Source organism: Echinops telfairi, unplaced genomic scaffold (assembly GCF_000313985.2).
Source record: "Echinops telfairi isolate 266 unplaced genomic scaffold, ASM31398v2 ScPeMD7_32;HRSCAF=126, whole genome shotgun sequence".
NCBI classification, from domain to species: Eukaryota; Metazoa; Chordata; class Mammalia; order Afrosoricida; family Tenrecidae; genus Echinops; species Echinops telfairi.
This window is the reverse complement of record NW_022103929.1, coordinates 2,223,122-2,237,261: the sequence shown is the minus strand read 5'-3', so window position 1 is coordinate 2,237,261 and position 14,140 is coordinate 2,223,122. Positions and strand designations below refer to the sequence as shown.

At 36.2% G+C, this 14,140-nt stretch overlaps 1 protein-coding gene across 3 annotated transcripts in view; it reads right to left on the bottom strand.

The window, feature by feature from the left end:
- LOC101661901 (spermatid perinuclear RNA binding protein) overlaps positions 1 to 14,140 on the bottom strand; it is an 83,240-nt gene that overhangs the window by 53,006 nt on the left and 16,094 nt on the right. For all 3 annotated transcript variants that reach the window (XM_045290204.1, XM_045290203.1, XM_004716469.3), the window contains exons 4-9: positions 13,818 to 13,962; positions 3,826 to 3,917; positions 3,233 to 3,328; positions 2,039 to 2,150; positions 1,341 to 1,438; positions 1,013 to 1,124 (exon numbers count right to left, since the gene is read on the bottom strand). In XM_045290204.1, the coding sequence (XP_045146139.1) occupies positions 1,013 to 1,124; positions 1,341 to 1,438; positions 2,039 to 2,150; positions 3,233 to 3,328; positions 3,826 to 3,917; positions 13,818 to 13,962 (655 nt within the window). The remainder of the gene's footprint in view (positions 1 to 1,012; positions 1,125 to 1,340; positions 1,439 to 2,038; positions 2,151 to 3,232; positions 3,329 to 3,825; positions 3,918 to 13,817; positions 13,963 to 14,140) is intronic.

Below are 14,140 nucleotides of genomic sequence, written 5' to 3'. Positions count from 1 at the left end.
CATTAGGATTATTTTATTTTTTAGAAAACGTATAAACTGTTGAAATTTGTTGAAAACTGTTTATTTATTACCTCCAGAGGACCTAATAAAAATGTGAGTTTTTATAGCTTCTATCACTATTTAACTTGATTTAAATAGTCTGTCTTTATGTTCTGCTATTGGAAACACTTTTGCCAATGAATATAACCTTCGTATTTTTATTGTTTGTAAGTGGTGTTTAACCAATTATTTGCCGTTTCTATTGATTATGCTGTTTGGATATGCCATTGGCACTATTGTTCAGCTTAGTTGATTTTTATGATTTGGTGTAAAATGATTATTCTGTTTTTGAATGTCATGTAACCAATATAACTTGACTGAGGGGAATTTCTTGGGTTCTCTTCGATCTCATGATCAGCCAGAAACAGATTATGGGGTGGCTTCATCTTTAGTGGATCAAAATAATTTGTATTATGTACTTCATTTAGTACATGATTGTTCTTATGGATTGAATTAAATCTCCTCAAAATATTTGTTTAAAAAATTTTTTTAATTGTCAAGGCTAATATTTGTAGCCTCATCAATTCATAAAGCATGCCCCCACTACTGGCTTCTTGGGCACAAATGAAAATATTGATAGTAAAACTTTGCCTGGGAGAGCTACTGAAAATAAACTTCATAAATGCCGCCCCCCCCAAAAAAAAGAAGAAGAAGAAGATGACCAAGGCTATAATCTTTCACAGGAGCTCTCCTAAGGAGAACTGGTAAGTTTAGCAGTCCAATTCTGAATTCACACTGTGACCAGGCTCCTCTAGCTCAGACATTATTAAATTCTCTAAGCCTAACAAGACACGTACCATATGTACTCATGCATAAGCTGAGTTTTTCAGCACATTTTTAATGCAGTTTTTGTGCTAGAATTAGGTGCCTCAGCTGATACTCAGGTCGGCTTATACTCGACCATCCATATATGGTATTCATGAGTAACCGCCACTGCCAACCCCCAGTCCCAACAAAAATCATTCATACTTACCTTCTTTATCATTAACTGACCAAGAATATTTCTGAAAGGGCTTACTGGATGGAAGAGGATCCATCTCCAGCACTTTATAAATCTGGCCAAAGGCTGATAGTCTGAGTGCATGCTGAAAAACAAAACATTGTATTTATTGAAATTGTATTAACCATTTCTAAAGCCCATAGGACATGTAGCTAAAAAAAAAAGAATTCATTCAATCAATACTGATACTACGATGGCAAAGATCTAACAACAGGCAAGCAAAAGTATTTACATAGAATAATATGAGGGAAAAAAGTTTTAAAAATTCAAAAGACCCAGAGTGGTTTGCCCAGTCTCATACCTGTGCACTATGGGTAATGTCTTCCTTTTGCTGAACAGTCATATAACTGAGAGCATCTGTTGGGTCGCGCTCACAAGGATCATGTAGACCAGGACCCCCTTTGGTACAGGTAAAACACAAATAGGACTTAAAATTGAGTTTACAATCCAGTAAATTAACACAAGAGGAAAAAGCAAAGAAAAATAATAACAGAAACTAATTTTTATAACTACTTAATTAAGCACTTAACTGTCTTTTTATTTACTGGAAGTCACCAGCCCCAAATAAGTCTTTCTCTGACAATATAGGAACAGCATGATAAACTACCTTAAATCTTAAAAACAATTACATGAGAAATAAGGAGCTAATTTAATATTTCCAAATTTAATGCCAGACTGCAAAAAAATGAACCTCATATATTTTAACCAAACATATGGATTTTCAAAATCCACTTTCTAGGTAAAGCAAACTCATAGCAGACACAATCTCTTATTAGTACCTTTTATGTTAGTACATATAAAACACAAATAAAAATTACTGAAATAAATTTTATGGCACTTTTCTAATACGCAAACATTTTAATTAAAAAAAAAACTCCATATAAAATTACTTTTATGCATCCTTTTCCTATACAGTGGACAAATTTAGCATATATTTAGGTAAATAAACTAAAATGAGACTTTTCTGACTCTTCTGCCTCCAGAGTTTGAAACCCTTACCAGGAAGTAGTATTCCAGATGCCAAACACTCCATTACTCGTCTCAAGGCCTCCCCAGCGCCCAAAGGTCTATTACAAGTACCTATAGACTTTTCACATATAAGCTCTAGTGGCTAGAAGATATTAAATTACAAATTAGTACATGCACAAAGTGTTAAAAGGATTCCAGTTAAAGGTGAGCTGACATTACTATCTACAAGTGAGGCCGAAAAGTTAAATTGAATTTAACATATCGTACCTATTTAATTTTCCCCCCATAAGTGATTAACTTTTTACCCAGGCAGGTCTGAGTTTTAAACTGACCATTGCTGAGATAATATATTCAGAAGATATTTTTGCTACAGAAACTTTATTTTCATTTATTAGCCCCCTCCCCGGATGACCACTAAAGAAACTATCCCATCTATATTGATTTACCGATTCAACAAATTATAAAAGTTAGTAATAGCTAATATAACTAGTCAGTGTATAAATCCAAACCATTTATCTCCCACTCAACTTAGGAAGCTGTCACACAACAAATAACTCACAATAAGAATAAAACTTTATTTCATACAGCCCAAACTATAATAAATACAAAACCAAATCTCTATATTTAAATAAATTAAAAACTCATACTATGTGTAAAGAAATAATTACTAATTAATTCATAAATGACCTTTACTTATTTATTTAAATTGCCTTACAATGTTCTTAGTGGTGGTCTTAAGTCAGGAATAATAATTTCCAGGTGAAAGTTTGCAATATATACTACTATATCCAAAATCAGGTTAAGTATACTGCTTGCCTGATTCTAATAACATGGACTTATTTTTAGGAGTTCACACGCAAAGAGAAAAGGACAGGAGTCACAAAAAGAACAATGTGCCAGTCAAGCTGGCTTCCATGGACAGCAGAGAATGGTGCTCAACCAGGAATATAGAGAAAAAGTTCAGGAAGATATTCACTTCTAAAAGGTGTAAAGCCTTTTGTCATAAAAAATATCTCAGGCTCTATAACATGAATATGATGGGACAGAAGAGAAAACAAAAGAATTCATATAAAAAGGTGCTAATTTTTTCCCTCAGAGAAAAAGTAGATAATGTACACCTTACCTAATTCAGAATATAATCATTTTATAAAAATATGTAATTCCTATGGGATTTCTTCTGATTATAGCTTCAACATTTGCTTTTAACCCTATTTACATACGTACCCATCCTTTTAACGGTGCCCATGTGGGAACTCTGTTGCACAAATCACGCAGAATGCGGAGGACAATTACACATGATTTTAATCCATTTGCCCTTGCCTAAAACAAACAAAATGATTCCAATATCCCAGTTGAAAAACAGTCTTCATTTTAAGTACACAGATCATGGATAAAGGGAATACTAATTAACCAGTCAGTGGTCAAGCACACCAAAACATCAGAATATCAAAAGTAGTAAACTTTTGGTTTAGAAAGACAGAGTTAAAAGTAACAGAAGCATAATATTAAAATTACTTTTGTAGTCAATAGCAACCTCACTTCAAGTAACTGTCTCATTCATGTTTGTGATTTATAAGCCATCATTTGAAATCCAAAGTATTAAGCCAAAAAGAATTACGATTATGAAATGTCATTAATGATGGTAAAACCTATACAAGGCACTTTACCTCGATTTAACTCATTTACTCTTACAACTACCCTATCTATACAGGAGAAAATATGCGATCATACACATTACACAGTAACAGTTATAAAGTGACAGGTGATACAAATGAAACCTTCACAAGGCTACAATAATAAGAACAAAAAAAGCCGACCTGAAACCATTTGGCATGTCGAAGAGACGCCAAGGCGTTCAGGCATCTCTGCCTGTCCAGTAAGTCCGGAGGATCTTTCATTGCAACATTTTCTAATAATAAAATGGGATAGAGACAGACAGATACAATTTGACCGAGGGGTTCCTGTCAAATTACCAAACAATAAAAATAAAAAGAATAGCAACAACTGAATGAACTAATAAGATTCCCAGAGCATTTCCTAACTTGGCTTTGTTGCTTTTTTTTTTTTAAGCTTACACACACTATGATTTTCTAAAGTGGAATAGCTATTATAGTAGCTCTATATATGGCAAAACTGGATTAACTGAATAAATACTCATTCGGTAAATAAATCAATGACCACTGCAATGTACACTCTGGGATCTTATTAAGTATATATAATATCACACAGCACCAAATAGGAGCATAGCACTTTTTCCTTTGGTGGAACAAGAGAATGAGAAATCTGAGACTGATATCCAGTAACAGCATTTTTTAAATAAAAAGGGTTTCATCACTGATCAATCAATTCCTAAAAAATTAAAAAAAATAATTGGGACTCTCTTATGTAATAACTCAGCCAACAGATGACCATCAAGATGACCAATCCTAAGAAGATAAATCCCTCCCGGGCCACCATTATTACTTTTATTTTCTTTCTTTCTTTTTTTTTCATTATTTCTTTTTCTAAGTCAGAATTATTAAAATTACAAAGATAAAATACATTTCAAGTCTTATATCCATCTTCTAGAAAAGATAATAAAAGACTACTGCTTAATTATAGAAATTTTATTTGTTTTAACATTTTAAAGTTAGATCAGATGGCCTGGAGTAATAAATTAAAAACCCAAATGTGATCAATAGCATATTTAGAGAAGAGGTTGCATGATTCTACATCCACATTTAAGAAAGGTCAATTGATTTCCTCTAAGATACTAGGAAACAAGTTTTAAGTGTTTTGAAGACTTGGGTCATTATTGAAATGACCCAACAAACATACACATGTTTCTTGAGAAATAACTCTTTGTCTAATCCAATTAAGTGTTTATCTTTTAAGAATGCTCTTAAAAGCCAGAAAGTCCACTAAACCTCTTCCTAGCATACCTGTGGCAGTATATCAACTAAGTAATAGTTGTATGGACCAATTGATACAATACAAATCTATTGGAGTAAGAGCCATGATTGTTTTCAGTGGTTCCAACTCTTTAGGCTGAAGTGCTACACACTTATTTTCTGACCAAGTGACCAGGGGAACTCTACAGGAGACACTTGCTTTGTTTCCCATTAACCCCTGCTGACAAGATTATAACACAGGACATCATTTCAAATGCTCTTTTTCTCACAGATTGGAAAGCCTCAAAAAGAATTGTTCAGGAGTATTTGTTTATAAGCATAAAGCAAATATGATATGGTATTCTCATCAAAGGTAATCTAGGTCTTATACTTACTAAATTTTAAAGAAGTGACTCACTAATGTTCTCATGGCAAACTGTTTAGCTGCGATCAATACAAGTATCTGTGTAAAGCTCACATACCAGATAAAACAAACTACTAAAATGATCAGACCCTTCGAAAAATTAAGATATGACAAAGGTTGACTGACTGCTAAGTAATGTGACCCCAAGAAAAAGGTGTGGACTTTGCTTTTTTAAGATGTCGATTTTAAAACAGGATGAGGCAAGCTAAGTTTGAGTCCATCACCTTACCAAGTAGGAATGTCAAGAAGAGGGTAGTGGGATTAGGGTTGTGAAAAGAAGAAAGAGAAGTAGAAGGAGTCTGGATAGGAAAAGACAAGGCAACCCAAAGTTTTTCTGTGTTTCTAAGGTCAGCCTTGTAAATAGTATTTTACTCTCTTTTTAACATAGATATCTTCAGAGGTTCAATGGCAAAAACATTCAGATAAATTATTTCAACCCAAAGTCAAAACAGCCCAAACTTATTGGAAAAGAAAATTAAATCAATCAAACTATCTATCTATCTGTCTATCAGCTTGCTATAGTCAGTCAACATTTGGAGGCAGTGGATTCTACTAAAAAGAGAGGAAAGGGGCAGGCAGTGAGTGAACAGAAGACTTGCACCAGATTCCCTTTTTACATCACAAGAATGGTCATGTGTCTTCATGTTCTGATAATCCAAAAATCCAAAATATTTCAATATTCATAAGGTAGCAAACAGCAAAAGAGATATAATTCATCTCACTTTATTCACTTTAAAGATTCTTATACTGAAACAACAAAAATGCCTATATACGGTACTCCAGTACCACTTATAAGTACAGCTTACCTGTTTCCTTTCTATAATTAATAAAGTTTTGTATATTTTCATTAATTTAAAAAATGTTTTCTTAATTTAGTAATAACAAAATTGCTGCTTCTGGAAGCAGATCATGAGTTTCATATTTCTTTGTGACTGCAAATGTGGGTTTCTTTTTGTTTGTTTTTCTTTTCTTGGATCATTTTATTGGGGCTCTTACAATGCTCATCACAATCCATACATCAATTGCATCAGGCATATTTGTACATATGTTGCCATCATTCTTTTCTAGACACTTTTTCTATTGAGCCCTTGGTATCAGCTCCTCTTTGCCCCCTCCCCCATGACCCCTTGAAAGATTATAATTATTATTTTCATTTCTTATTTTATGGAGAAGCAGAGCTTTTCTGATTAAAAAGGCACCTTGTAGCCCTTAATTAGAAGCAATATGACCCATTCCACTTTTTCCTATATTGAACAGCGAAACAGATAAAACATAGCACTGGAGGGAGACATACAAAAAGCAAAGGAAAATCTATAAACAAAATGAACAATGTATGTGTCAGTAACCTGGCATCAGGGCATGAAGGTACATTCTGAACAAGGGAAGCACTCAAGGGGGAAAAAAATCCATTATGACAAACCTTGTTTATTTGATTAGAGGTTAGATAAGTGTCCAGAGTATCATACCACATTGCAAGAAATGTTGGTCAGTTTCTCTAAATCTCTTACATGCAGACTAATTATCTGCCACTGTTGACAAAAACTAGTGTGGAGATGGGACAGCCAAAAAGCCGAAACAAGATCGTGCTAAAGAAGAGGTATGTCTAGAACCTGGGCTCTACAAAAGTGGTTCTTATGAAAGTCATGCCTAAATGTGGATAAAACTGTTAAGAATTCTCTAGTTAGCCTGAAGTTACCCCAGCATTCCCTTCTCTACTAATTTCTTGAGACTTTCTAGAAAGAAAGACAAGCTCCAAGTCATTGCCCACACAAAACAATAGGACAAAATAAAGTGGACAGGTAAATGTAACAATCAGGTGTGGTGGTAGGGAGGTTTGGCAAACAAGGGAGGGAGAGCATCCGAGTGAGCAAAAGTAGGTACTCTCCTCCTAATTCATGTTAGCATAATTTTTTGTCCATGCCTCATTGGGCAGCCAACCACTGAAAAATCGATGGCTAAGAGCTGTTTTGGGTCTTACAGGTCTAGAGACTTTGAAAGGTAGGGGAATAAAGCACACAGCGCTTCACTATGATCCTAGTTGTGATCTTTCCACTGTGAGAATCTACTGCCAAGTAGATACATGCTAGTGAACTTCTGCCAAGTTGCATTCAAAGTTCACACTGGCTTCAATACATGAAAAGGTACAATCAGGAAATTTTTCTGTAAACCTTTGAAAATCTACTCCAGCCTCAAGGGCAATCAAGGTTAAGCCACCATCATGAATCTCGGATCCGTCCATCTTGTCACGTGTATACCCTTAATCCCTCCTCTTCTTAATAGCGTGTATACCCCTAGATTGACCCCCTCCCATTACTGTTATTACCTATAGTACAACCCGTTCCTGTGACGTACATCTTTACCTGTAATTAGGAGGCTTGCACGTCCCCCAAAAGATATAAAAGCCTTGGTTAGCATTAAATCACTCTCTTTCCTGCCCTCAGCCTGCGCTGTGTGCAGACCTGACTGTTGAGATCATGGCCATCAAGGAGGTGAAAAAGAAAGAAAGAAAATCAACTCCAGCACTGAGGACTGGGGTCTCTCTAAGACTAAGCCACCAAACTCCAAAACTCATGCCATCAAGTCAAATCCAACTCATAGCAACCCCTTAACGCAGGGTAGGACTTCTAATACTGTAACTTTTTACTGGAGTAGAAAGCTCATCTTTCTTCCAAGACTAAGCCACAGGAATCTTCTATTCCCTCTAACCACCTGGCTTCAGTTGCATTATATACATAATGAACATTTGATTTACCAGTCCCCAACAGCAAATATACTTCCAGTTTAAAATCTCAAGCACCAAAAGAAGCCGAAATTCTTCGTGATGCTCACTCAGAATAACTAAATCCCCAAAGAATTCCTACACACGTCCCAGACAGTAATGAGATAGTGAGATGCAGAGACAGGGAAGGGTTTCTTTATTTGTAAAGCAGACCAATTATCTACCTCACAGAGCTGGTGAAGGGTTAAAATAAATAATGTATGAGGAAGTATTTACCACATAGTAGATGATAAACTACATTAACAAAGCTGATTCTTCAAGATACAAGGCTTGGGCTCTGAGATGGCATTGTTAATATGCTTCTTACATTAGTCTACTCCTTAATTTTTAAAAATCAAACACTATTAACACATTTTAAAAAATTGTCTACCAAAAAAAATTGCCTACCATGCATTAACCAGTGTGCAAGGTACTTGAAATAAAGGAGTGAAAAAATAACTGCTTTCAATGAATCATAAGCTACACAATAAACCAAATCATTATCAGCACTGCAGCAAACATTCAGTACACTGGGTTCTAATACTGTATTTCAGTGGTTTTTTAAGAGTTTAACCGTCTCTGAATTCAGTTCTTTAGACCTGTCAGGTACACATTATTCTCACTGTTAACTCATGGCAATTTGAGTAGGGTGTGTGTGCTCTGTGAATCTTTGCAGTAAGCGGAATAACTGCCGCCATTTATTGAGCTTTATCCTGCTTATTATACAAGTTATATAATCCTCTCATTTCACCTCAAAACAACTTTCTGAGGTTACTTATATTTTTCACAAAGAGAAGCCTGAAAAAGATTGTACAACAATAACTAATATCATTAAGAATTAAACATAAAGCTGCCATGCACCAACTCTGTGATTTTTCTGCTATGCCTTCTTTAGCAATAAATATAATACGTATGGTAATATATAAGTAATGGGGAATATTTATTCTATAAGGTCTTCAAATAAAGTATCAAGTATGGAAATAAAATTGACTGCATAGAAGGAAACTTACATGAGCCATTGTAAACAATAGCAAAGTGATTTATTCTGGTAATTTAAAACATACAGTATGGTTTGAAAGGAAAATGTAGTAAGATCTACTTCTTTCTGCTGAAACAAAAACACCCCTGACTGATTAAGTTGGGCACTAAACCTTTCTCGGTTTTCTGGTTCTGCCTGCTCCCAACCATTCTTTTTCTCCTTTTATAAATTTTTATTATTTGAATAATAAAATAAAATATATATAATAAAATATAGCATGTAAAGAAAGGGAAGTGGAAAATACAGTGTTTTTGCGTGCGTGTGTGTAACCGTTTGTTTGTTGGGAGGGAGAGAGTGATAATATAGAGAAGAAAGATCTCCAGTTCAAAAGAAAAAGTTCTGGTGCTTAGTTTTTAAACAAGTGGTTCTCAACCTGTGGGTCAAGATCCCTCTGGGGGTGGTCAAACAACCCTTTCATAGGAATCGCCCGATTCATAACTGTAGCAAAATTACAGTTATGCAGTAGCAACAAAAATAATTTTATGCTTGGGGGGGCACCACAACATGAGGAACTGTATATTAAAGGGTCATGGCATTAGAAAAGTTGAGAACCATTGTTTTAAACCCTGAAAAAGAAAATGTGTGAGACTGAAAATTAGAATATGTTCCAGTCCTAAAACCTAACTGTATCTTGTGCTTTCAACCCTATTCAGTGAAAACACTGCATTAAGGGAATGAAGAGCAATGTAGAAAAAATAAATTCCTGTAAGTTGAAGGAATTTAGGAATTCCACGTTGAAAATGCTCAATTATGCTGGATTCTCCAACTTTCCCAGTAACATACAAAACTGCTAAAAAAGAACAAACAGAAAAAGTCTTTGTAAAGCCCAGGTTGGTCAAAATGAGCAAACTACAAAGGATAACATGAATCATTAAGTCTGCAAGGTTAAAGACAAGGTATAAGTGGTGAAGCAAATCTTTCTGCCATTCAAACAGGGAGGAAATAACATGTGTGAAACCGCAGATCCAAGCTGATTTTTTTTTACCTTACTTTGTCCCACAGGGTAATCATATACATCAGCTTGTGAGACTTAGCTCATAAAAGATCCAAGGATCCTTTAGTAACCCAAACACCTGAACAGAGAATATCACTCTCCTACTTTATTACAAACTCCACTCTGCAATAAAATAGTATTCTATAAGCATGAAATACACCAAGAACCTGTTTTCAGCTTCTCTGAACAGAAATGAAAAGTTCTAAAGGAAACAAACTAACCTTATGGGTATCACTGAAAGCTATGACAAAAATCCCATGTAAGCATATAAGATCATAGGAAAAAAGAAGTCTGATGTTCCCTAAATGCTTTCAAAGAAGCAATGGAAGGAATGCCTACAGCTACAGGCAAATGTACAATTAATCTAGTCTTTGGCAACAGTTTTTGTCTTTATATCATCTCCCCATACTCAAACAATTTTTAATAATACCTATAATTATAACTATACTTAGAAATGGTTGGTTTTATATTAGGGGGTCAAGTAGACCACAGCTTACCAGAATTAACATTTATCTTGATACTGAAGAAATCATTTTATAGTTCTACGGTTAATAGTGAACTGTAAAAGCTGTTAAGAAAATGAAGCCATTTAAGACTTGGCTCTTAAGAGGTGCTACCGACATTATACACCAGGGGGGACAGCGGGTGAGGGGTGGGGGGTACGGGACGACATAAGCCCAACTATAGACTAGACTGCAGTTTGATTTTAAAATATGGCTAATATGTGTGTCTGATTTGTATCTGTTGGGTCTGGTACAGCTGATTTCAGTTAGTCCCAAACCATTTTTTAAAAAGGAGCATAGCACTCTTTCTTTAGGTAATCCTGAGTCATGTCTGCCAAAGCTCTAAATTCTAACTTCATTGGTAAATGTTTTTATCCACCCTTACCACTAACTTGAAACAAACTAAGAAACTGACCAATATTTGGGGCCAGAGCATGGTACCCCATCGGTCCTGACTGAAGGATACGCCTTGAGATCAAAAATCAGACCTTGATCTATTTACAGGTTTTTCTTTCTATTTAAAATTTTTTTCTTTTAATTAATTTATTCTTCTATGGGTATATTTGGTTTACTTTTTTGTTGCCATCGCTGTGTTCTCACTGATCGCCTATCTTGCTATGGCTTGGTTTCTGATGCATATTATTATCTCTACAGATCTATCTAGATAAGATAGACTGGATGAAGTCTGGAGCAGAAAACAACGAGACCAACGGTTCCAGGGGGACATGGGAGAGGGGGAGGTGGGGGTAAGGAGCTGTTGCTGACCAACCCAGGAACAGGAGAGCAATAAGTCATCTAAAATCAGTGGCAAGGGGTGTGTGAGAGGCTTGGTACGGATTCAGCAAGGGCAATGTAACCGAGAGAAATCACTGAAACCCAAATGAAGGCTGAGCATGATAGTGGGCTAAGAGGAGGGTAAAAGGAAATAGAGGAAAGAATTAGGGGACAAAGGGTATTTATAGAGGTTTTAAGACTGGAATGTACATATGTAAATGTATTTTTATAAGAGTGTGGGGAAACAGATCTACGTGCATATATTTATAGGCTTAGTATTAGGGCAGCAGATGGACATTGGGCCTCCACTCAAGCACTTACTCATTTGGAGAACACGTTGTTCTATTAAATTGGAATTCCAGGATGCACACCTTTCCAATACGATTGCTGAGGAAAAATGTGAACATAAGCAAATGTGGTGAAGAAGGCTGATGGTGCCCAGCTACCAAAAGATATAACATCTGGGGTCTTAAAGGCTTGAAGACAAACAAGCAGCCTTCTAGCTGAGAAGCACTGAGGCCCACGTGGAGGAAGCGCACTAGCCTGTCTGATCATGAGGTGTAGAAAAGATCAGTTATCAGACATCAAAGAATGGAAAATCATATCAGTGGGTGCCCGTTTTACTGACACGGTCACTGAAGACAAACGTGTGCATCAGCAAATGTGGTGAAGAGAGCTAATGGTGCTCGGCTATCAAAAGATATAGTGTCTGGGGTCTTAAAGACTTGAAGATAAACAAGTGGCCATCCAGCTCAGAAGCATCAAAGCCCACATGGAAGTAGCACACCAGCCTGTCTGACCACGAGGTGCAGAAGGGATCAGTTATCAGACATCAAAGAACTAAAAATCAGATCAGTGAGTGCCCACTTCCTGAGACGATCACTGAAGACAAACGTGTGCATAAGCCAAGGTGGTGGGGAAAGCTGATGGTGCCCACTATCAAAGGATATAGCATCTGGGGTCTTAAAGGCTTGAAGATAAACAAGCCCAACTAGCTCAGAAGCAACAAAGCACACATGGAAGAAGCACAACAGCATGTGTGACCACGAGCTGTCAAAGGGATCAGGTATCAAGCATCAAAGAACAAAAAATATCATTGTAAAGGTGGGTGAGTGCAGAGTGGAGACTCAAAGCCCATCGGTAGGCAACTGGACACCCCCTTGCTGAAGGGTTGTGGGGAAGAGACGAGCCAATCAGGGTTCAGGGCAGCAATGATGAAGCATATAACTTTCCTCTAGTTCTTGAATGCTTCCTCCCCCCTCACCATCATGATTCCAATTCTACCTTACAAATCTAGCTAGACCAGAGGATGTACATTGGTACAAATAGCAACTGGAAACACAGGGAATCCAGGACAGATGACTCCTTCAGGACCAGTGGTGAGAGGGGCGAGGCCTGGAGGGTGAAGGGAATGTGGGGTAGAGAAAGGAGGAACCAACTACAAGAATCTAAGTATTGCCTCCTCCCTGGGGGAGGGACAGCAGAGAAGAGGGCGGGGGGAGACGCAGACAGTGTAACTTATGACAAAACTATAATAAGTAATGAATCATGAAGGGTTCATGAGGGAGGGGGAGGGAAGAGGGTGGAGGGAAATGAGCAACTGATATTAAGGGTTAAAGTGGAAGGCAAATGTTTTGCGAATGATGAGGGCAACAAATGTACATATGTGATTGATACAATGGATGTATGTATGGATTGTGATAAGAATTGTACGAGCCCCCAATAAATTAAGAAAAACAAAAACAGAAAGAGTGAACAGAATCTTTTGAAATCTAGTGATGGAAAAATAGCAACAGGGAGTCCACATCAGCCCAGATATGCCCCAGTGTCTCTAAATTGTCTTGAGAGTGGCCAGTTGGTCAAAGATCTGACACAGGAGCAATATCACAAGGCAAGCTTCCAGGGATAGGACTGAGAGACAGAAACAAGTTAACTTGACAGGATAAAGTCATCAGAAAAAGAACCCCAACACAGGTCCATCATTCTCAAATCTAATGATAATCAAATAGAAACCTTTTATGAAAATAACATCAAAATTCTTTTTAGCTTCAAGATAAAGAAATTGTAAAGCATGATTCCTACATATATCATACTCAAGCTACTAAGAAGGTTATGAAATCTGATCACGTTAAACTAAACTACAGAACTTGGCTGATATTAATAAAACAATTCAACACTAAGCAAAGTAAAATAGAAAACCAAAATGGTAGGAAAATTGAGAGAGTAAGATCGTGAAAGGCCTGTTTCTGAATTAACATATTTTCTTTTTTGAATTTATATATTTTTGCAAAATATACTAATTATGTAGAAACAGAGCCATTTAAAATATTATGGGCAGCATAAAACAAATGAATACAGCTATCACTTATATCCATAAAGAATAAGTAATTAACATAGTCATCAGAGAGATAGTGAATACACAGCAAAAAGTATATATATACATGTACCTCCATCCTTTTTCTCCAATTCATCCCTAATTAGAGGGGAAGTAAGTATCACCTTCAAAGTTAGTGTCGGTTCTTTTGTATTCCGAATTATAATTGATGCTTCATTTACACATTGCTCCACTTGATATTTCTCTTCTGTGAGTTTCTGAAAGTCACCAAGATTGTAAAAACACCCTGTTAGAGTAAAAATCTCATAAATGAATGCCAGCCCCTCAGTTCTCATGTGATTAATTAAGTACTCAGTATTACTATATGAAAGGCTAGTCCTTAACTTGTTCTGTTGTTTGGGGTAATACTTTTCTACTCAATTATAAGCCTATACT